This window comes from Dufourea novaeangliae, unplaced genomic scaffold (assembly GCF_001272555.1).
Source record: "Dufourea novaeangliae isolate 0120121106 unplaced genomic scaffold, ASM127255v1 scaffold133, whole genome shotgun sequence".
NCBI classification, from domain to species: Eukaryota; Metazoa; Arthropoda; class Insecta; order Hymenoptera; family Halictidae; genus Dufourea; species Dufourea novaeangliae.
In genome coordinates, this window is record NW_015374011.1 from 637,479 (window position 1) to 660,150 (window position 22,672).

At 36.8% G+C, this 22,672-nt stretch overlaps 1 protein-coding gene across 5 annotated transcripts in view; it reads right to left on the bottom strand.

Annotated features, from left to right (window-relative positions):
• Positions 1–22,403, bottom strand: part of LOC107188591 (heterogeneous nuclear ribonucleoprotein 27C-like) — a 28,661-nt gene extending 6,258 nt beyond the window's left edge. For 2 of the 5 annotated variants that reach the window (XM_015576906.1, XM_015576903.1), the window contains exons 1-7: positions 22,265–22,403; positions 20,970–21,177; positions 20,679–20,865; positions 18,797–18,879; positions 17,968–18,358; positions 16,132–16,332; positions 14,091–14,246 (exon numbers count right to left, since the gene is read on the bottom strand). In XM_015576906.1, coding sequence (XP_015432392.1) covers positions 14,091–14,246; positions 16,132–16,332; positions 17,968–18,358; positions 18,797–18,879; positions 20,679–20,865; positions 20,970–21,177; positions 22,265–22,302 — 1,264 coding nt within the window. In that variant the 5' untranslated portion in view covers positions 22,303–22,403. Of the gene's footprint in view, positions 1–21; positions 3,624–6,357; positions 6,563–14,090; positions 14,247–16,131; positions 16,333–17,967; positions 18,359–18,796; positions 18,880–20,678; positions 20,866–20,969; positions 21,178–22,264 lie in introns of those variants that run through there. The other 3 variants (XM_015576905.1, XM_015576904.1, XM_015576907.1) reach the window with 3 other exon arrangements.
• Positions 22,404–22,672: the final 269 nt, after the last annotated feature.

Consider the following 22,672-nt stretch of genomic DNA (forward strand, 5'->3'; position numbering starts at 1 on the left):
CGATTTATATCTTTTCCCGTGTTTCCTGGTAGCACTTTCGGTGTACTTTCGAGTATTTATTGATCATATATTATAATCACCCCCCACTATAAACCCGTGAAATCTATTTCGCAGTACTTAGCTTATTTTGTTTAGTTTTTACTTTTTGGATTCTTAACCGGCTACACGATTCTTCGATTCGTACAATCTATAATCCTTAGGCGGAGGTAACGAGTTTTCGTCTTTAAATCCGTATTCTTTTCATTTTCCTTGTCGAGTAAACTAGACCGTTAAACATTAGGTAGTCTTTAACTATTTATTCAATATAATAAACATGGTAGTCGATAATAACCTTAAAAACGGCGTCGTTTCGTTTTTTTTTTCTTTCCTAGTTAGTTTAGTCGAGGAGTTTTATTTCTCGACGCGGTATTAAATGGTAATAATTCTCTGTTTAAATTGTTTCCTACGTTTAGTAATCTATCTACCCGTCTGTCTTCCTATTTTGTTACCGTTATAGCTGCAGCCCGTTGTTTGTTGCTGTTGTACCCGTAGTTGCTCTCGCATCCTCGCAAACGATTCGTTCACACATTCGCTCTGTCCATTCTCCTTTTTTTTCTTGCAAAACACCGAATTAAATTGCCTCTCGTTCGTTCTCACCCTTTCTCCCACTCTTTCATTCTCTTTCTTTCTCTGTTTGTCCCCCCCAAAAAACTGATCTCATTCTCTCTCACTGTCGGTTGATTTAATTAAACGCTACGCGTTTCTCCTTATAAACTTAAGTTACGCTGATAACGCGTTTGCTACTCTGTAGCCTCGAGAAGCTGTAGATCATAGACATTTACTTCGAGAACAGTAAAGCCATTACTCGTTAATCCGTGATCGTTAATTAATTAATTAATTAATTACAATAGAAAATAATAACAACAACAGTAGAGTTCCTCGTTTAAATGGTACTAGTCGTAAATAGTAGTAAATAGTTTGATAACTCGTAGCAGTACTTTGACACTTTTCATTTATCTTTAATAGTTTCTCTCTCTTTCCTTCTCTATCCTTCCCCCATTTTGTCTCTTCGCGTTTTATAACCCTAAGCCTAAAGTGACACGACAATATTTCCAAATCGATGTATCGTTCACAGGAGAAAAAGCAGAGGCGTTTCCCGAACGCGTTACTGATTCAAATTTTTTTTTTATCTAATTTCCATATGCGAACCCCCGCGTTGATCGTTCATCGGGGAAGTTCGATCGAAGGGTTCGATCCTACGCGGAAAAACGATTCCTCCTCTCTCTCTTTCTGCGCGTGAATCTGTTTTCCTTAGAAGGGCAGTGGTCGTTGGACGTATTTTACTCAGCGGAACGTACGTGTTAACAATTAAAAGTAAGCTAAGAGTACCGTTTAAAATTACAAAATTAGAACTTACTGTGTAGGATCGATTTACAAACGTATACTGTACAATTTATTTCATGATTTGCCTTACATTTCCGTGGTTTCAATATTCTTGTCGTTTTCATCCGAGAACGTCAGTCTTATTAGGACCGTTTCCATGAAGTGGCGGGACTCGACATGTACTTGGAATGAGCAAAGTGAATAATTGATCTCAGCCTTTCGCGGAACAACTAATCGTAAACCCTTAATTCAGTCGTGGCTCGGGATCATTTATACGTCGAACTAATTTAAAATTAACGCCTTAGCAAATAAAATCTTAAGGAATCCCTTAATTGTGGACTACTTGGTTAATCGAAAATTCGTTCCAACCACCAACCGGCCCTGATTAAAATACGTGATCGCCGATTTTTCTTCGAAATCTCATCGCGATACTTTTCTTCTCTACGTACGTATATGTATAAGATGCACATCGAAATATTAAATATTATACGTTAAAGTACAAACAGTTATCTATAGTAAAGATTAGGTGCATGCGCGTTTACAGGACTCGTCGACTCCTTATACAGAGTGTCTCAGCGTCGTCGAGTACAATTTCAGCGACACATTCAACGGACGTAACACAGAAATGAAAAAAAAAAGTATCATATAAATCTAGATACAATCTCTATAGTTCTATAAACGTTTTCTTTCTCGATATTCCAGTGAGTTAAATTCATCCTTGAAATCGTGACCACTAATAATGAAACGCCCTGTATAGCTTATATCTCCCGAATCTCTATCCATCGTGTACAATTATAATATAATATATGTATATACTATATACGTCTCTAATAAGAATAAAGTGACTTCTAATTGAGTTCTTCAAGCGAATGCTTGTATACAAATCCCGGATATACTCTATAACTCCCATTGTTCACGGACTTCCGAGTGTCTACGATAAAAAACAAACAAACAAACAAACAAACAAACAAAAATCGAGGAGAAACAGACACGTCGTTCGTTGTCGTCACATTTGCAATTTTCGTATTCTCGATAAACGATCGACAAAACCATTTTGGTAGAGTCGCGCGAAAGTCGCGTTCGTCGTCGCGATTTTTATATGCAAAAGGATGGTGAGAAACTTATATTCGTAATACCGTTCGATGGAAAGATCTATACTGTTTGCGGCCGCGTGCGTGCGTGTATTTGTGTGTATTAGAACCCTGAAAAACGGTCGATCGTTTAATTCGGGGCAATTAACCATTACTTTAAATCCCTTAATTAATTAATATCCGTTTAATAACGATCTAATATGTTTTGTTATCTCTCTGATCTGGACGTACCGTCTAATATTAACCAGTAGATTTCTATACAAAGAGTAAAAGTATCGATTTAAGGCTCGTTTATGGTTCTTTCTTATCCGAAACTCTACCATCCCCTCGGTCCGCGCTATATCATCCCACCCAACCCGGTTGCGCCCCAATTATCTTTCGAACCCCATTTTTTCTTTCGGTTACAGTCGCTTCTCCTACGTCTTGTACTTCTGCCCCGATATCTCTACGTAATTACGATTTACAGTTAACTAGTTACTTAATTGAAAAACGTTTCTTTCGGGTCCCGAATTTTTCTTAGTGGCTGACTTACTTAAGAGAACGGTCCTAATCGCGTGAGTTACTAGAGTGGGGAATATATATCTCGACAAAGGGCGTCGTGTTCAAAGAATTTTCGTCGCGCGTAAATCATCGTGTTTCTCTAAACGTGGTAAAGTGGAAACAGGAGGAGGGGGTGGGGGGCAGAGGAGGTTTCTTAATCGTTTAAAATCTCAGTCTGAAAAAACGTCTGTCTTTGATCCTTAACCCGTAACATCGGTCTCTCAGACAACGCGCGTTATTCATTCTCTCGGATTTTTTTACGTTCCCGCGCGTCCACACATGATTGGATTTTCACGGTGCCTTCAAAAGGGAAGAGAACGGAAAAATTAACGCGCGTCCGCCCCACTGCCGCGTGATCTGAGAAATTGACGTTAAGGCGTTCAAAGAAACGACTTGACCGACGGAAAATGGTTTCGATCGTACAAAACGGCTAGGCTATTTAGTGTTTCTTTTGATTACGTTCGTGTAACTCACGGTCGCAGAAGTAGAAAAGGGTTGGTTTTGCTTCATTGGATGCGAACGCACTACATTCCTGTCTCTCTTTCTCTCACTCTCACTCTCTCTTTTTCTGCGCTTAACTATTCAAGAGGGTGTCCCGCATCTGATGGTACAACCTTGAAGGTGCTGATTCTACGTGAAAACATAAGAAAAAAAAAGGATACAGAATAAAATTTCATCGTAACGTACTTTCTAAGATAATTGAGTTTAAATTTTGAGTGGAGTGACGCTTATAGAAGACCCAATAACGAAATAGGTTTCATATCGTGAAGTTCGAGAAAATTTGTATTCTATACTTTCGATGTATTTTTGTTTTTCATGTGGAATGACCATCCTTTACAGTTGTCCCACCGGTTCACGGGGGACACCCTGTATATTGCGTGGAAAAACCTCGTAACGTTATCCCTTAGCGGTTAATCTTTATCTTTAGAGGAATAACATTGTAATTAGTTGTGTAACACGTAAATACAACGTAACGCGTGTTTCTTTTTTTTTATATAGTATATTACACCCGCGGGGGAAAAAGTAGAAATCGTCGTGGACGATGATCGATATTAGCTAACGAGCGAAGAGGACTTATTATCCGCGAAAGGACCGACGTCTGGTTAGGAACTCCAAGAGAACAAATAAGAAGCAACTGTTGCCTCGCTGAGAGCGACACGGTATATAATATAATCATTAATCACAATGAGGTATTTATATATATATTCGAGAAATGCTTACGAACGATATTTAATTCTTTGTTTAATAAATAATTATCAGGTCGTTTCCCTCTCTGTCGCGTTCCCTTTTAAATTCTAAGTGTGTATCGTAAGTGGTGATGATGCCTGGCAAGTAGAATCGTATCCATAAAAATAGTAGATTAAAGAAATTGCTAGCAGCTTTCCCACGATACCGGAAATCTTTCGCGTCCGATTACTCTCCAAAGTTTCGCTGATTTTTTTATCGTTCGAATCGAGCTAAAAGAATTCCTGAATTATATGATTATCCTATTCTCTCTGCTAACAATTCGAGACTTATCAACCACGTTTTTGTTGTTTTTATTTTCTACGACTACTCTTATCTGTCGAAACTAATTATCGTGACACTCGTAACAGGTAAAATAAACTGGTTACGTAGCGAACGCGACGATCGCGCGAATCACACGCGGTAAACGCGGCTGCAAACGTGACGACGTCCATGGTACATCAGTGTTGTGTTTGTGTACGTGTGTGTATGCATATGTATGCCCGTGTGTAATTTTGTCGTTAGATGCGCCGTTGTCATAAACGTGCTACCAGTCTCGACAATTCGACGTACGAACGGTAAAGCAAGAAAAATGGAAACTACTCAAGCGATACAACGACCAAAACAATTCGAAGACTCTCTACAGGTGATGATACAAATCGCTGCAAAATGTATTGTCGTGATTTTCAAGGAGGAAAAAAAAAGAGAAAAAGTAGAGCAGCAGCGATAGCGATGTCTACTACAAAAATAGCGACGGTAATGAAATATATAGGTTGAAAATTGACGCCAATCTGTGTTGCACACGATATTATAGCATTTGCCCAAATTTTGCGTCCGCCGAGTCTGAATATCGCGTTTCGATAACGCTCGCGATGATTACCCCATTCATCATCGATTCATGTATATACGTACACGTATACACGTGTCGGTAGTATCGGAACGAGCCTATCCTATACGACGATACAACGTATTAATCGAAATTTATCTGTTAAATTAGATTCAGTCTCCAAGGAACAGTGTGTATCGAATTACCTATGAGCCCTACGACTATCGCTAAAAACCGAAATAGGATTGATTAAGTTGTACCTAAACTGGATATTACATCATCTATTTTAGTCGAATAATAGGATCATCTTATTGTTTCCCTAATGAAAGGAACCTAATTGATTTACTCTCCCTGCACAATACGTTTTCTTTCCTTGTTCTACACCTTTTTACCCACTCCCCTTTCATGCTCGTTTCTCTACGCTAACGACCACTCTATTTATTTTCCCATTAATCCGCCCCGTTAAAACGATGCTTCTCGCATTACGTATATACTACCACCCCCCCCCCCAGCCCTCTACTGATCACCACTTTTACATCCCCTGCGCTAGCCTATTTCTCGTTCCTCGCAATGGATAAGAAATAAAACATATTGGTGATATATGTGTGTGTACGGAGAAGTGTATATACATATATATGTGTATATGATATACATATACGTATATATGTCGACATACACGCGTGCACAATATGATCGTGCATGCCAAACAAAAAATGTACATTCCTCTTTTTTCTCGTATAACATCTATTCTCGTAAAAAAAAAAAATAATAACGTACGCCCCTATATCGATATATTTTCTCCTTCTGCTTTTTTTTTGTTAAAGGTATACATTTACACGAGCAGACATACGAGTGCGTGTACATACATATATGTTGCAATGAATAATATAGATACATGATAGAATAGCATGTAAACATGTGTTCTCTCTCAACATCTCCTATCTCTGTGTGTAATAATAATAGTAATAATATTAATCGTAATAATAATAATAATAATCATAATCATCGTTCATTAAATCGTTACTATCAGTTAACGCGCATAATATTATATAATGTTCATCGCGACAAAAAATCCTCTCTCTCTCGCGCGCGCTCTTTCTCTCTCTGTCTCTCTCGCGTTCTTCCTTTCGTATCTCTCTCGTAAATAATGTACCGCTCTGAATTTTTTAATCTCTCGTGATTAACTCCTACCGTTTTAAATCCTTTTCCCTCTTATCCCACTCCACTCTTTATCCTAGCCGGTAGTATTTATTCTCTCTCTCTTTCTCTCTCTCTCTCTCTCTCTCTCTCTCTCTCTCTCTTTCTTTCTTTAAATCTCTCTCTCTCTCTCTCTCTCTCTCTCTCTCGCTCTCTTTCGACTCTACAACGTTTTATCTCGACTGTTCCTTAAGGGAAGAACCTTAAGAGCAGAGACAATGCGCTTTGGCCTGGTACACGTTTTACTGCTACTGTGCTGACAGCGGGGTGTACGACTTTGTCCGGCTCGGATCTCGAACATTTCCATCGAATCGTCGCCTCTCTGGAGTATAAAGCCTTCGTATAGTTATTCATGGTCTTAACCCATTGATCAACCGAGGCATCGACCCCAGTTTTTCTTTTATTTTTCTTTGACTTTTGTTATTTTTTTTTGTTTTTAGTTTTTTTTTCGTGTCGTGTCGAAAAGTCGGACACCCCTCTTGGTACAGAGAGTTTTTCTATAATCTGGGGCACTGGGAATAAGACGGACAGAAAGCGTGCGAGCGTAAAGATCCCTTAAAATGTATCCCCTTAAATTGTCTGAGGTAAAAACACGATGAACGTTGGATACACGTTCTTCCATTATTATTATTATTTCATTTTTATCTCGTCGTCGTTTCGTAGCCGCATTGGCCCCGGCCGACTGATCCATCCACCTTCTATGGATGGTGTCGGCCAAAAAAAAACCACGGCCGATGCGACCGAATTCTTACTAACGCAATAATAATATCATCGTTTAACTTTTTTCCCCGTTTTAGTTATTTCTTTCCTATTTTCCGTTAATCTTCGTTCCTCGTTAACTATTTATATCGTTCCACTATTAATATTCTAATCGTTCAGCTCGTAGGGGGGCACGATCTTACCAATATAATGCTAAACGTTACAAGTATACAGGTCATGTTATTACAGTTAACAATTTTTCATTTATTATCGTTACAATCGTCGACTTCATTAGAACTTTTTTAACCTCTCTTCATTTTTTATCTTCTCGTTTAACGTTTACTTTTACCTTATACTTCGCACTAAAAAATATTGATAAAAAGTAGATGGATCGTACGATCGATTTTCTCGGTTCGTTTTGATTGCGAGACAAAGCATTCCAAAACTGTAGGAATTCCATTCACTTAAATCGCGAAATAATCGTTTCTATTCGGGTTCCCCTTATTAAGGTTTCGTATCGTTTTATCCACGGCTTCGGTTCTCGAGCTACACCTTACGCGAATCAATCTTGTTTTCCCCATTAACTATTGTAACTTGAATTATCTATTTTTCATATTTTTTTAGCGGCATTCTTGTTCTATTCGATCGTCCCTTCGACCCGTTAAAGCACTCACGGTTTCGTCAAGACCTTCTAATTTCTCTTTCCCCGTTTTACATTCAACACCCTACCCCCCCCCCCAATGGGTGGTGTGTGTACATGTATCGATATTCTTTTGCGCACAGAACGTGTCGTGTTCAAGTGGTTATAAACCTTTCACTTACACGTCGATATAAGTTCTCTTTCTCTCACACTTATAGCACAGGGCACTTAACATAAACGTACATTTAGAATTTTCCGTCTTATGTAAAACACACGTGGTATTTATGTTATTTTTTACTTGTTCTCATTAAATCTCTACAGTTCCATTTTCGCTACTATAATAAGATTCATTTATTAATTCTTTTATTTTCTGCTAACACGATCACGTGTAATTAGAATGTAATTCCTTAAATGTTCCTACGTAAACGTAATTTAGAATATTCTCGGTGTTAAGTGTGGATGTGTGTGTGTATGTACGCGAGAGTCTCCGGTAAATGCATATACACATATGACAAACATTCCCTTTCTAGCCGTTTAGTCCGTCTTTTTTTTTTCTTGACGCTTTAAATCGCGTTGTTCCTCTTTTCCATGCAATTCAATCTCACCACCTGTGTTCTTATCGGTGACGACAATGTCTCTCTTATCGTTGGACTTTAACTGCGATCAAACAAGAGTTTTTTCGGGGTCAGTTTATACTTTAATCGACGTTTTGTGCCCGATGACGATGAACATTAATTAGCAACAACTCGAACGGTTAAGAATTCTCGGGCCGTTAATCGAACGCAACGAAACCGATGGCAAATAAATTGGCTGAGGCAGTGGTATTTTCACTTATCACCGATACAGAGATTTGTGCTTTGATGGATTCCTTTTATTTTTTTTTTCGAAATCTATTAAAACTGTTCGTTTCCGTCTTGCAAAAGATCTGTATCCTGAACGTTATTCCTTACACCTTGGAAAAATGCCTACATGTGATTCAATAAAGCTTCGACTCTGATTTTGGTTTTTCGCCGCGAACAAACAAGAAGGGGAAAAAATGCGAATGTTTACGGATCAAATGGAAAGATAATAATAAGCGTGTAAGAAAGAAAAATGCAATGGTCAATACGTCGTGTGGCACCAACTAATTACATTAATATCCATTAAAGATTACAATTAAACTCATCGATAAAAAAGAAACGGTCTCACGTTATAGATTACAATATGAATAGTAAGTATTTAAGTATAATTACTTTAATTATTATGACCAGTCTTCAGTGAGCGGGACGTGAAGTATGCGTTAACGTTAAAAACAGACATGCAACGCCCCCCGGAATTATAATATATTTATCTCGTTTTCCTTCCGTTTCCATTAAATATTGAACGCTTTAAAACGGCTTTTTTCCACGCGAACCTAACGTTAATTGCGTAATTCGTACGATTAAAACGTAATGATTTATAATATGCGTGCAACTACCTAGTTAAATTAAAGGCAAAACCGCGTGTCACCTAAAAGTAGATTAAATTTACAAGGAATTGATTCAGTGTAAAAAAAAAACGACAAAATAACGAAAAGGAGAACAGTAAGGGAAACAAAGGTAAAAAGAGACAATGAGCAAGAGAAGAATCACGAAATTCACGAAGAAATGGGGGAAAACGGTGTCGCCATTGGATCTAATCCTGCAACGGTGTGCAGAAAGAGGGGAATACTAACGTATGTAAAAAAGTGTAAAAAAGTTATCTCTATCCTGTTCGTAAAGTCGAAATAATTTTTTTTCTCAATTTTTGTTTACTCTCCCCGTTGCAGTGTCTTACAAGTAACAACGAAAAATATGTAAATCTAACAGCTTGTCTGCGGTTTTCAATACTTAAAAACTCTTAAATGTACAATATTACAGTGAGTCAGTCCTATGAATCGAGAGTAAATATTATTATTTGAAGGATGCCGCTCAAAAACTGACAAAAACATTAAGAAAAATATTCCTTTCAAAATACTTGAGCGCTGGGTGTGTGGTCTTCGCGACAATGAACAGGAGAAACGAGGACAATCGAACCTAAAGAATATTATAAATACAACGACTCTCGTGAATTAATAAAGGTTAATCGAACTTAAGACAGGGAGAACTTACGAAACGGATAAAAAAGGGGACGAAAAAAAACAGTAGAAAAAGAGGAAAAAAAGACAGTAACAACCCTGAGAGCAAGTCGAACGTTCGCAAGAACTGCAAACACGACAAGTAGTAACAACGGTTAGAATCAAAGTATCTTTCCCTATTTGCCTACGTATTTACGTTAATTAGATGCATTATCTCTGGTATTGAAAAATACTAATAATATTGCGTTAAATATAAATATATTATCTGTTATAATTAGTTTAATCGTCAATTATCTCGAATAGTCCCGCTAGTTCCCGCTTTTACCTGTCATCATTTTGTGGTGTCTCCTTGTTGGTAATGTGTTCCTCAGTATCCCTTTGCTACCACATTCGCTCGTAATCCTTCGAACACTATAATACTTCCAACCGTACCCTTAAAATCTATGGTATGTACACAGTGCGGCAAGGCAGCCATTTCCATTTTAAACATTTCTATCATTCTCTTGTTTATCCATTTGCTTTATAAGTTTCTATTCACGGCTCTACGTTCCACGCTTAGTGTAAATTTAATCATCCCCTCTGAGACTCGTTAATTATAATACAAATTAATTTACCTCGCTTACCGATCCCAACAAACATATTTTAATTATCGTTAACGACGCGACCTATAAATCAAATGTATATTAATATAATCACTTTCTCCTGACGCTTTACATACACGTAAAAAGTCTTTAAATTTATTCATACGCTTTAACCGTTATTTTAAAAATCGATAAGATAGTAGTAAGGAATACAATTAGTTAGTAATTAATTATAATCATAATCGATATACTAGTGGTTCTTGTTTACGTTTGTTTATTATATTACTGTATAAAATAAATTCTGAAAAAACAGCCGTAGAGATAAAACTCTTTTTTCTCCGTCTCTCTCTTTATTTAAATTTGCCGCTCTCGCGCACACTCTGGCACTCTCTCTCCCTCCCACCCTCGCTCTCCCACTCTTTCTCCCTCTCTAAATATCGCCTCTCAAATAGGTATTAAATAACGTATTATTTAGAACAACCGCAAAAAGTCACCGCTATTTTGTTTCGTGTTAAATCTACTTTAGCATCTTATTAAATTCACTATTTAGTCGGTTGTTCGACAGAACTTGTGGCCACAGTGTATATAAATTATCATGCTTCTCTTTCTACTTCATTCATGCGCGTAGAAGTGTAATACGTGGTTGAACGTGTAAATGTGTCCAGAGTACGTACATGTATATCCGTTCACGTGTGATTTCCGTGTAAATTACCATAACAATTAGTGTAAAAATTGTTGTTTTTTTAACGTTTGATTGAGCTCCCTAACTCTGGTCTCTTCTTGTCTTTTTTTTTTCTTTCAAAGGTTTAGTCAAGTGAACGTGTGTGTTATTGCGTTGATCCCAGAAGTTTCCACGAGTCGCGTTTGTTAATGCTTTCTCTTCGTCCCGGTGGCTATTAAATCGTATCCCTGTTCTACTAGAACTATAAATTTCAACAAGGAATATTCTTATACCGAATCGAGGAACGCGAAATGATAATCGGAGACGTTTTATATGAATGTACATGATACGGAATAAGTACAGTGTTATGAAATCGATTGGACATTTTGATATCAAACTGCGAAACTCGATCGCTTATCGTTTCGTTATTCAACGTATACTTTAATGTAAATGGAAATCAACAAATATATACATATCGAATGAATGGAAATAAAACAAAAGTTATAAAGTAATGAATATACACGACTGTAATTTGACAAGAGGAAGAATAAATCGCTTTGAAGAGACACACTAATCGTATTTGAGATCATAACGAGGAAGCTTACACAAATTGCTGGATCCATTTATTATTTGTAACCTACGAATTATCTTGTGACCTTGTAAAAAATTTGTTTAAAATTACATTTAGAGCGTAATACTTGCGATTTTCTTATTGGCAAAAAGTAAGACACAACGCGACCCGCCCAGTAATAATAACATGAGCATATTTGAGAGCATTCGTTTCCGAAATATTTCCTTGTTTAGAACTATGGTAAATCCTACAGAGTAAATACAATTAAGTCATATATTTAATCAGGTAGACTTTTCAGATCGACGCCCCCCGCCGAGAAAAAGCGCACACAAAGTTTACACAAACATATTTTAACCCCTCCCTCCATCCTTAGATACCGTGATCTCATCTCTAATCATCTAAAATTTAAAAACACTTATAAGCATCATCGTACAATATCCGTAATTATCATAGACAGTTAATAATAGTGTGTAATAGTAGTGCAATCGTAGTGGTTGCAGTAGGAGCAGTCGCAACAGTAAATAGTGGTAAGTAGCTGTAAATAGTTTTTCTCATTTTATAATGGTAATAGTATAATAGGTTAATAATTATCGTAGAAGTAATTAATAATATTAACAATAATTGTAGCCTTAAACGTGCCTAATAATTAACTATTATAAATCCGAGGTAAAAAATAAACTAGTTTTCACATATTTGATTCAATACAAAACCGTACAGAAACCTGTCTGACGGACAAGAAGTTCTTATGATACAATTCATTCACGTTTTTCTTTCTTTTTTTTTTCTTTCAAAAAGAACAAAAAAAAATACCTATCGTTTTCGTGTTTCTCGTCCTCTTCCCTCCGGACCACACGCTGTTCCGCGACGTCTAGTTCGGAAACGGAAGAGGACCAGACAAAAACTAAATCAAGTCAAAGGCGAAAGAGAGTAGAAGAGAAATGAAAATGGAATAGACAATAACACGTCCAAGAAGAACACTGCTACAGTTATATGACGTGAAAAAGAAAAGCATGTAAATACAGATGCTTAAGGAAACTGCACCCTGCTGTCAAAGAGTCATAGATTATACATACATCGTATTAAAATGATCTATTTTTATTTTACACTATCTATGTAGTTTAGGTATAAGTCAGCCTGTGTTTGTGTCTCTGTGTGGAACACCTTACTTAATTATTTCATTAATTACTCGTTACGTTTTTATTTCATCGTATTATTTCTTTCTTTCATTTTTTTTATAATCATTCTTCGGTTACCCAGCATAACAACTATTTTAATAAATACGAGATCGTGGAGGGACGGGTGTCTCGAAAGTGCTGGTCAATCACTGACCATCCCACTGGAGACCATTAATAATAATAGAGTTCATTTTATTTATTATTCTTAGTTTCAAATTACCGAAGAGCTTTCACTAAGTGTAATTATTAATAAAAAGAGGTGAACGAGCATCGAAAATTTGTGCCATCCGCTTGAGAAGAAATTCTCAAAAAAAAAAACGAGATATCTCATTCACCCCCCGGTCGTAAATGCTGTTAAGTAATTAATGATTCCCAGCATTCCTCGTTCTTTACACTCGCTTTCTTACTGTTTCCTTTTCATAATTTGTTTTGTTTATGAGTTCACTTAATTTCAACTCGATTCTAGTTGATTCTTATAATACTTCTATATTTTCCGCTTCCTACCCTCTATCCCAGTGCCATACACAAAAAAATTCGCTTGCACCATGGGTGTGTTTTAATCATTGATTATCTGTTTTTCTTTATCTATCTTTAATATACTGTTTCTTTTTATACCTCATTCTCGAATTAAGTATGATAGGTTCAATGCGTTTTCACTACTTTTTCCATTTCGTTTCGAAAAAAAAACCCCCCGACAAGATCATGGGCCGTTCTCGCGAGCGATCAATGAAAAATCAATGTGTGTCTCGAAGCAAACCTGGCCCCACCCCCACCTCTCCCTTGACGCTTCCGTTTTACAAACTTGGGCAGATGCCGTTGGGCTCAATGTTCAATCCCGAAAAAAAAGATATGTTTTGGAAAAAGCTATCGTCGGAAACAACTTGCGAATACGACCGCTCGCGAACGACATGCTGTCTCGGGCCAGGACATTCTTTGCGTAAAAAAAAGAGGATCTCACCAATCGATTCCAACCAATCATCAAAACGACATACGGAAATACTATTGTAATACTTTTAATCCCAATATAATCCTGTGATCAACACCCAAAATCTACTCGAGAACAGCAATCAAACTCACTCTCTCTCTCTCTCTCTCTCTCTCTCTCTCTCACTCACTCACTCTCTCTCTTTCTTTCTCTCTGTCTGTCTGCAAAAGGATTTATCTATCATCACCAGCGTTTAATCGTTCGAAACAAAAATGTAATTCCATTCCTTTTCTTTGTACAGAGTAGTAAAAGTCCACCAAAGAATGTCCTAGATCCGAGTTGCAGAATCACGATCAATGTATATGTTCCATTTTCCCTGAATATGTAATAAGAAAAAACCCACGAGCAAGGCCAAGCCATTCAGCGCATCTCTCCATCACGGGTCAATTAAAATGGTCATGAGGTTTGCCACTCTTTGAAATCAAAGCCTTGCTGGGGTTTAGGGGCGCTGGCGGCATACCCACCTTGGTTGCTCTCTCCTCCCTGATATGAACGCTGAGGATAACTGGTATCAGCGTAATTACCATATGCGGAGTACCCAGTATAATCTGGTGTCTTAGTTGAACTGCTACTGGACCCAGGTGCACCTGAGCCGGTGGTCTGTCGCGAATACATGTCACCTGGAACATTGATTTTCAACGTGGCATTATCCAACCGCCACCGCTTACGTTCGCCTCATTTATACAGAAGCTGAAGAGTGTTCCTTATTTTTTTTTTTTCAACCATCGGAGATACATTTTTGATGCCTCTACATGGAAATCAACGGTCGAAATGTCAAAGAATAATTCCGAGAAAAAGAAGACAAACATTTGCATTATTCTCCGAGCGTTCATTTATATTCTGGAGTCAAATTACGTCGAACGCAGAAGTATCTGAAATGTTCCTCTGGTATCTTTTGTCCGTCAAATATGTTAGAGTCTGTTTAAAAGTAGCGTAATTGTATTTGTATGAAACACTGAGACCAGTATGTTGAATATCTGGACACCTATGTGCGTTCTGTTTTGTTCACTGGTCGATATTTATCAAATGGACAATCACAAGACAACGCGTGACTCACATAAGTGACTATTTTAACGAATTCTCGGGATAATAAACTTGCTATATAAAAATATAATACAATACTGATCTCAGGTATCTATAGACGAATCGATGTCTATTATTATCTCGAAGTCACGTTAAAAATATATTACAGAGTAAATAAATCGTGAACAGTGTAAAAAGTCTTATACAGGAATAGACATAAATCCGTCGTATATTCCGCTGGTAGGCAGTACAGGAAATGAAAGGAGTGAGAGTAGGATTGTTCCATCATATGTTTACTCGCGAATTTTTTGAAGAAGAAAAAATAAAGAAAATTTGGATCGTTATCTTCTAGCAATAAGAAACATGGACATATTACAAAATCTTGTTTCAAATACCTACTCTATTTCTATGAACGCCAATAAACAACTATTATCTCTAGGAGGTACTATTCGGAAGAACAACCAACGTAAGAAAGAAAATACTTGTATTGGTTCACATATAGGACAGATTAATTTATAAAAAAAAAAAAATAAAATTCAACAGTGAAAATGGTGAATGAGGAAGTGCGATACTTGGATGATTACTACCGTTGCTGGCTAACGATTAAAAGCATAAAAAAACTATGCCAAGCGTAGCTCTAATTCACTACCATCTAGATATCGCAATTTTTTATTATAATTTTTTTATTCATATAATAAGTGGTCTCTCTTTATTTTTTCAGTACACATTTGTAACTCGTACGATCAAAAGGCACATGCTTCCGACCCCAAAAAAAAAATTTAACTGACAAACTTGCAAATCAATGAAAGGGCTTGGAATCACACAGGATCTCGCAAGAAATCGTACTTTTATTCATTAATATAGAAAAACGAATTTCGCCTTGGTTACAATATGAGATACTTTCATTTTCTTCCGACCCCAATGCATACAAGCTCTCGTCATTTCCGCAAACCCGAAAGCCAATCGCATTAGTATTTGTTAACAGGCAGCGACATAAAACACAATTACATTCCCAGAGACGATCGAAAAATGTCACGGTACTACAATAAAGCCTCGTGATGAGACAACATTAAACAGCACGGGTTAAAAAAATAAATAAATAAATAAAAGAAAAAGAACGTAGGGAAGCACGATTAATTTTGGTTAGACGTGTCCACAGTAAATCATGCCAAACACGGTTCCTTAACGAACTTTTCAAAAAAATACAGAATACATGAAATATCTGTTTCAATTTCAAATAAATCCGATAACAAGCGAAGACTCTCGTTTTTTATCGTGTTAAATCGACTTTCGGCAACGAGGGCCCACAAACGAGTCAATGTGTTCCGAGTTGTAAATAAACTAAAGAGCAAGAAAAAATAGAAATAGGAGTACAGTTATAAGGTGGCTTTTTAGCTAGATTTCAGTAGCTGAAACTAGAGCTATACGATGCGAAAGGGTGGAAAGAGGAAAGACTTTGATTGACTGAGCTTGAAGACTCACCCTGCGGGCCAGAGGGGTTCGAGTTGGAGTTGGGCTGCGAGGAGTTGGGCTGAGGGGGCTGTGGTGGTGGCTGGGTCCCTGGAGGGGGCCCATTCTGTGGCATGTTCCAGGAGTTCCAAGAACCCCCGGGCCCGCCCCCCGCAGCCCCGCCAGTACCCGCCGTGGGCCCGTAGCCCCCTGAAGCGGCCGCCGCCGGCCCACCTGCGATCATCAACCACACAAAACACGTGTCACCGACCACCGTCGTCTTCTTATGCATTTTCCAGGCTACGTTTACTCCGCTGAAACGTTCTCCTGTTGCAGAACAATTCTCGAGACCCCTCCAAACGGGGGCTGATATTCCAAAAGGGGAGGGGGATATGGCCCGTGTGTACGTAACCGTAAAAGAGATTCACACGAGTGATTTGGCTTTTGATTTATCCGAATGACGCAAGAGTATAGAAGCTTTAGCCCATTTCTGATTTCTGTGTAATTTGTTACTGAACAGATTCATAATGTTCCATGTTTTTTTTTCTTTTAAAGGTTTCCAGTATCGGGAAGTTCTTACAAGGTCTGCAACACAGCAGCTAAGTAAACGTACCCTAACTTGGTCAACCACTTCAGTGCCAAGCATGCACCGATAAGCGGTGTTTAAATGGGGCTGAATGAGACTTTGTTTTTTGAGACAAAATTTTTAAAACACCAGACATGATCGTCATTTTATCGGTGATTATATAACAATTGCTGTAAAAAAGATGCGAACTTTAAGCAAACAGAGTTCCAAAGCGTTTCTGATCGCTAACGGTGAGAGACTTACCTCGGAATCTTCTCTTCTGAAAAATGTGAAAATCGTACATAATGGAATGATCATTTTCTTTTTCTAGAGTTAATGGAGGCAAATTCACTGAAAATGGTATATGTTTTCGATGAATGTAAGCTTGCTCGTTCGTTGCAGTCTTGGCACTTGAATGGGTTAATTTTGTTTATGAAATGTGTTCCTACACTTTTCACTCGATGTTTGTGCTTGATTTTCAAGGCGGAAAATCAAGCACAAGCTGTACGGATAAGATGAGGATCAATGTTACGGAATGTAGTGTCCATTACATTGATTCAAACCAGGTGAAGGAGGATATTTTATGTTTCCACGGAATACCGATTGAGCTCCAATTTACGCAAATGAGACGAGATGATTACATTACAAAGAAATTATTCGATGTTGAATTGAAACGTAATTTGTAGCATTGGAGAACACGCGATATTTAAAAAAAAAAAAATACACATATCAAGCGAGTAATGAGTCTGTACTGATACAATTAATTTCGATATTCAGCTGAAATTTATGCTGAATTAATGTCCTACTGTATTCTCTTTCCATGATATAACCTCCAGGGGGCACCGAATGAAGATAATTATTCATGTATTATAGGTATTTGTTTTCTCATGTTCTTATCTTTCTCTTTCTTCTCCTAACATCTCCAAGGAAGATGGAGGGGGAGAGGACAGGATCAAAGTTATTGTTAATCTTTATAACTATGACCTTATCGTGTGTTGTCCTTAAAAGCATACGCGAATGGAATCGGTAACGAGATGCCGACAATCTCGCGACAAATAAGATACGACCAAAACAGAATAATTTGTGATTAAATGAACAACGATCAGTTTCAATCCAAACATTGTCGCTATAGAAAATTTCGCGATGAATGAAATTACCATTCATAATTTCAGAAACTATATCGTGTTTACAATTCGAAATTTACGATTCGTTAAGAGTAATTGAACTTTTAAAGAAGTCAAATATCATTCAGTTTAGAACAGAAATTATGAAAAATCAGATGGCAACGTGTTTTAAAAACTCACCGTAACTGCCGTAACCTTGAGTAGCTGCTGCCGGCTGAACGTTGTAACTGCTACCCCATTGATGATGAGGTGGTGGTGGAATTTGCTGTTGCTGAGGAGGTCCTGGAGGTGCACCCCAGCCCTGAGAGTTGTACTGAGTAGTATACCCGGCATATCCACCCGTCTGTGGACTGGTGCCCCAATTCTGATACTGCTGCATCATATTTCCAGGTGGTCCCATAGGACCACCCATCATAGGTCCCCCCATTTGTCCATTGGGACCACCCATAGGTCCCATATTCCCGGCCATTCCCATTGGAGGTCCGCCTGGTTGCGGTGGACCCCACTGTCCCTGATGACTATCGTTCATTTTGCTAGCAGAATCACGTGGTTCTGCACGCTTGATTTCAACCTGGAACCAGAAATACGACACGAATTCTAGAAATTCCGTCATGTGCATCAGATTTTTTGTAACTGTGTAACTAACGAAGTCGATCCAGTGGGATTCCGTTTTTGATCGAACTAAAAATACTCCCATTGTTGCCTTAATAGATTACTCTTTTACAATTATTGCAGTTTTTAAAACTCGCCAAGTCTTACACACAAATTCTAAATATATTTTTTAAACTGATACTTACATAATAGCAGTTAAGCGTACAGTCGTTTAGCATAACATAGTACGAAAAAATAGTGTAAAATAAAATAAGTACTATACCTAACATTAATATTTAAGACTAGAGTATAACATTAAATTTTATACTAACATTTTGTACTTATTATTATTTTACATTACATTAATCTAGGAATATATATGTATATGAATATATGCTAGTGTGTAGGTATGCTATACCTGTTTTCCATTCAAGTTGACGAAATGCTCGGCTACACATCGTTCCACGGCATCTTCATCCTCGAAGCTGAGGAAGCCAAATCCTGCCGTCCAAACGTGATAGTATATCAAAAATTGCCCCACACATTTACACAACAAATACACCACCTTTTTTTTATATACCCGCTTTAAATATTCACGAACGTTACAACTAATTTATACAATTTGTTTTTGACTGTCCGTTATACGTAATTATTTTTGCTATGTTAATGGTAACAGTGTCTAGACTTAATTTGGAATATATCTGAGTGTATAAATAGTATTACAATTTTAATATCGATTGAATCATGCATCTTCTAGAATTTGTAAACACTTATTATTACTATCCATCTTATGTGCACATAAGCTTAATATACTTAATCTAAAAAATTTATGATGGCTGTTTTGAAGAAGTTTTCAATTATATTTCTTTTGCAATTACCACGAACGAAAAAATGATTAAAATGAAAACCAACGCCGCAAGGTTTAAAAGCCATATACTGCCTTTTTCAATACACTTTTAATGACCAAAGCAGTAAATATTTTCCGAATTTTATCATTCGAATATTAATGGACTAAACAATCCACACTGTTTAAAAAAAAAAGATATGTACAGAGGTATTCACTGGAAGTTATAAAACACACTAACTTCTTGAATGCAGCCACCAAAAATGAATAAATATTTAAAGAAGAAAGAAAGATATAACTGTTTTCATATTTACTAAATGTTTAACCACAAGGACACCAATGTTAAGACAAAAATTATTCTATACTAAGAAGCCATAGATATTAATGATACCCTAATGTATTTAGTCATAAATTGTATACTAATATTTAAGATTAATTTTTTATATAACATATGCCGGTTAATAATAATTATAAGTAATTTGATCCTATTATTCAGTGGACAAGATAGTAAGTGGATAATATTTAATAAAAAATAGGATATACAACACATCTTACTAATAGCTTAATTTCAACTTATGTTATGTACATTTAACTTATGTACTTAATAACCTATTCTTAATAAAACTTAGCCAAAATCACATTATGTGTAAATATATTTAATGTACTTTAATGTAACATAAATTATCTTAATATTTCCGTTTTAAGGTAAGACAAGGCGAATTATTAACAGTAGCAAAATAGAATAAAAACACTACATAAATAACTATATATATATAATGCATATAACTTTCAGTTTGTGGATAGGACCTTAAAGTATTCCATAAATATATATGTCAAAAACAAACAATATTAATCAAGAAGGGTATGAATCAGGATGTATTAATTATAATTATTGAAGGAAGCAAGAGCAGGGTCATTTAAAAAAAGGGTAATGAAGCAGGGGAAGTTCAATGACCATTTATTATTGACTGGCTTAAGCATAGAAATGTCTTCAATTTGTAATTATTCGCTAATCCTAATATTTATATTTAATATTTTTATTAAAAACTGGATAAAATTTTGAAATTGTACTTAAAATGGGTGTGCTGCATTCAAGTCAGAATTTTTGATTTTTTTTATGTAGGAAGTAACATTTTTTGGTTAACACACAATATTCTTTTTTTTTTAATACACACATTTTTGCGCAATAATGAACTTTGCATAAAGAATCATTTATTTCAAGAATTCTGACTGTAATCCTGGTCACGCAATAAAAAAGATAACAAGAGTACTCTACACTCTACTTATGATGCATTGTCTCCCGTAGTTTCCAAAATAGTTAAAAAAAAATATAAAAAATTCTTTTGCATACATATTTTTCAATGAATTAACTATACAGTTCAGTTAATATGGAAACTACATAAAACAATGGTACTATATATATTTATACATAAAAATAATTGTCATAGGTACTCACCTCTGGATTTCTTTTTTTCTTGGTCATACATTATGACAACTTCCATAACCTTGCCAAAGCGAGTAAAGAAGGACCTCAAGTCAGTCTCCGTCACGTTACTTGGTAATCCACCAAGGAAAACTTTTGGGAAGCCTCCACTACGTTTTGGCTTCTGCTGAGTACGTGGATTACAGGGTTTTGGGTCAATCTGTAACAAGAACATAAAACAAATCCATGTATTAACTACTTTTATTATCTTATATCACGGATTCTTTTATACTTTAAGAATTTCACTCAAAGAACAATACTTACAGTACGCCCATCAAGCTGATGTGGTCCATTTTGAAGAACCAAAGGGACATTAGCAGGATCACTAAATGTTACAAATCCAAAACCCCGGCTACGACCGGATTCACTGTTTTTCATAACAACGCAGTCAATTACTTCGCCATAACGGCCAAAGTAGCGTTGAAGATTTTCTTGTGTTGTCTCCCAGGACAAACCACCAACAAACAACTTTCTGTAACAACAAAGAGTAAACAATGATGGTTAATATAAGTAAATGAACTATTACATAATTGATATTTATCTTGCAAAGTATACCAACAAATTCAACTAAAATAGATATATGAACACAAATAGTTACTCTATAATGATTGGAATGACTATATGCAAGAATATTCCATAAAAAATGTAGTTAAATAAAAATTAGTTTTAAATAGCATCTGACAAAAATAATATTGAGAAAATACAAAAATCAATACACATGAGAGTTAACATGTAATTACATGAAAAGAAAATATATGCACGTAAATCAATTACGTTTTATCTATAACAAAAATACGTAATCCATATTCGCTGAACGGTGAAACATTCAAAACAATTCATCAATATTCTGCCCGCTTGACAGACATTACATTAATAACACGATGTATCCTGTACTTCCACGGTACAGATTATTATAGCATTTTTCATCTAACATAATTAAAATATACCTAAAACATGTAGTTTAATAAACCGCTTACGCGAAACACTAGTGATATTTGCATTCACTCGAGTGTGTATGAGAACGAATCACGTAGCGAAACAGTACCAAAATGATATCTGTTCTTTCAGGATATAGAGCATAAAAATAGGGTATCTAGAGGTAAAGGATGTAACGGGCGACGATGCAGCAGGGTATTGGAAGGTAAAGGATATAACGAGCAACAATTATTGGAATACGTACAGCTTTTCTCGAAATGAGAATAGTATTCGCCGGATCGAAGGTGCCGGGTGAAAGAAAGGAGCACTGTGCGAAGAACCGGCATCGGTGAAGTATTTCCCCCCTCGCGAGAAAAGCTACATCGGAGCCGCTCGTTCCACCGTGGCGGAAAAAAAAATATTGGCCTCGCGTATCGAGGAAATCGCGAGGCTCGATGACGTATGTCGTGGAGATAAGCAATTTAGCTCAAGATCAGTCGTATATCAAGAAAGAAGAAAGAGATTCGATACGACTGCAATACGCAAATGGAGATCCCACGCAATAAACCCGACGGCCCGTGAACGCGTCCCGACCGAACGTTCTCGCGTGGATAAATGATCGTGAACTCAGAATTTCTACTCACCCCTTTTCGTCGTCGTCCATTTCGGTCTTCACTCTCATAATATTTCACTTAAAACTACGAGAATGTTGTTAGTATTAGGGCGCAAATGGGAATATGGCACGATGCTTAGCGCGGACGAGGATAATGGCTCCCCACAATGAACGCGACGTCGAGAACAGAATGTAAACGTAACGAAGCAAACGCGTCACTTCCGCCGACTGCCTAGTCAAATCAGCAACCGTTGGCCATCGCGCCTCAGGTGCGGCGCTTGAGAAACTCTACGCCCTCTGAGAAAATGGTAAATTACGATTTCATACTTTTAATTTTTAATAAAATCTATAGAAACTACGCAATTTTAGTCTATTATACTTAAAATGCATATATTTAAAGGAAAATAGTCTCTACTTTTATTAGTAAGGGATGGATTAT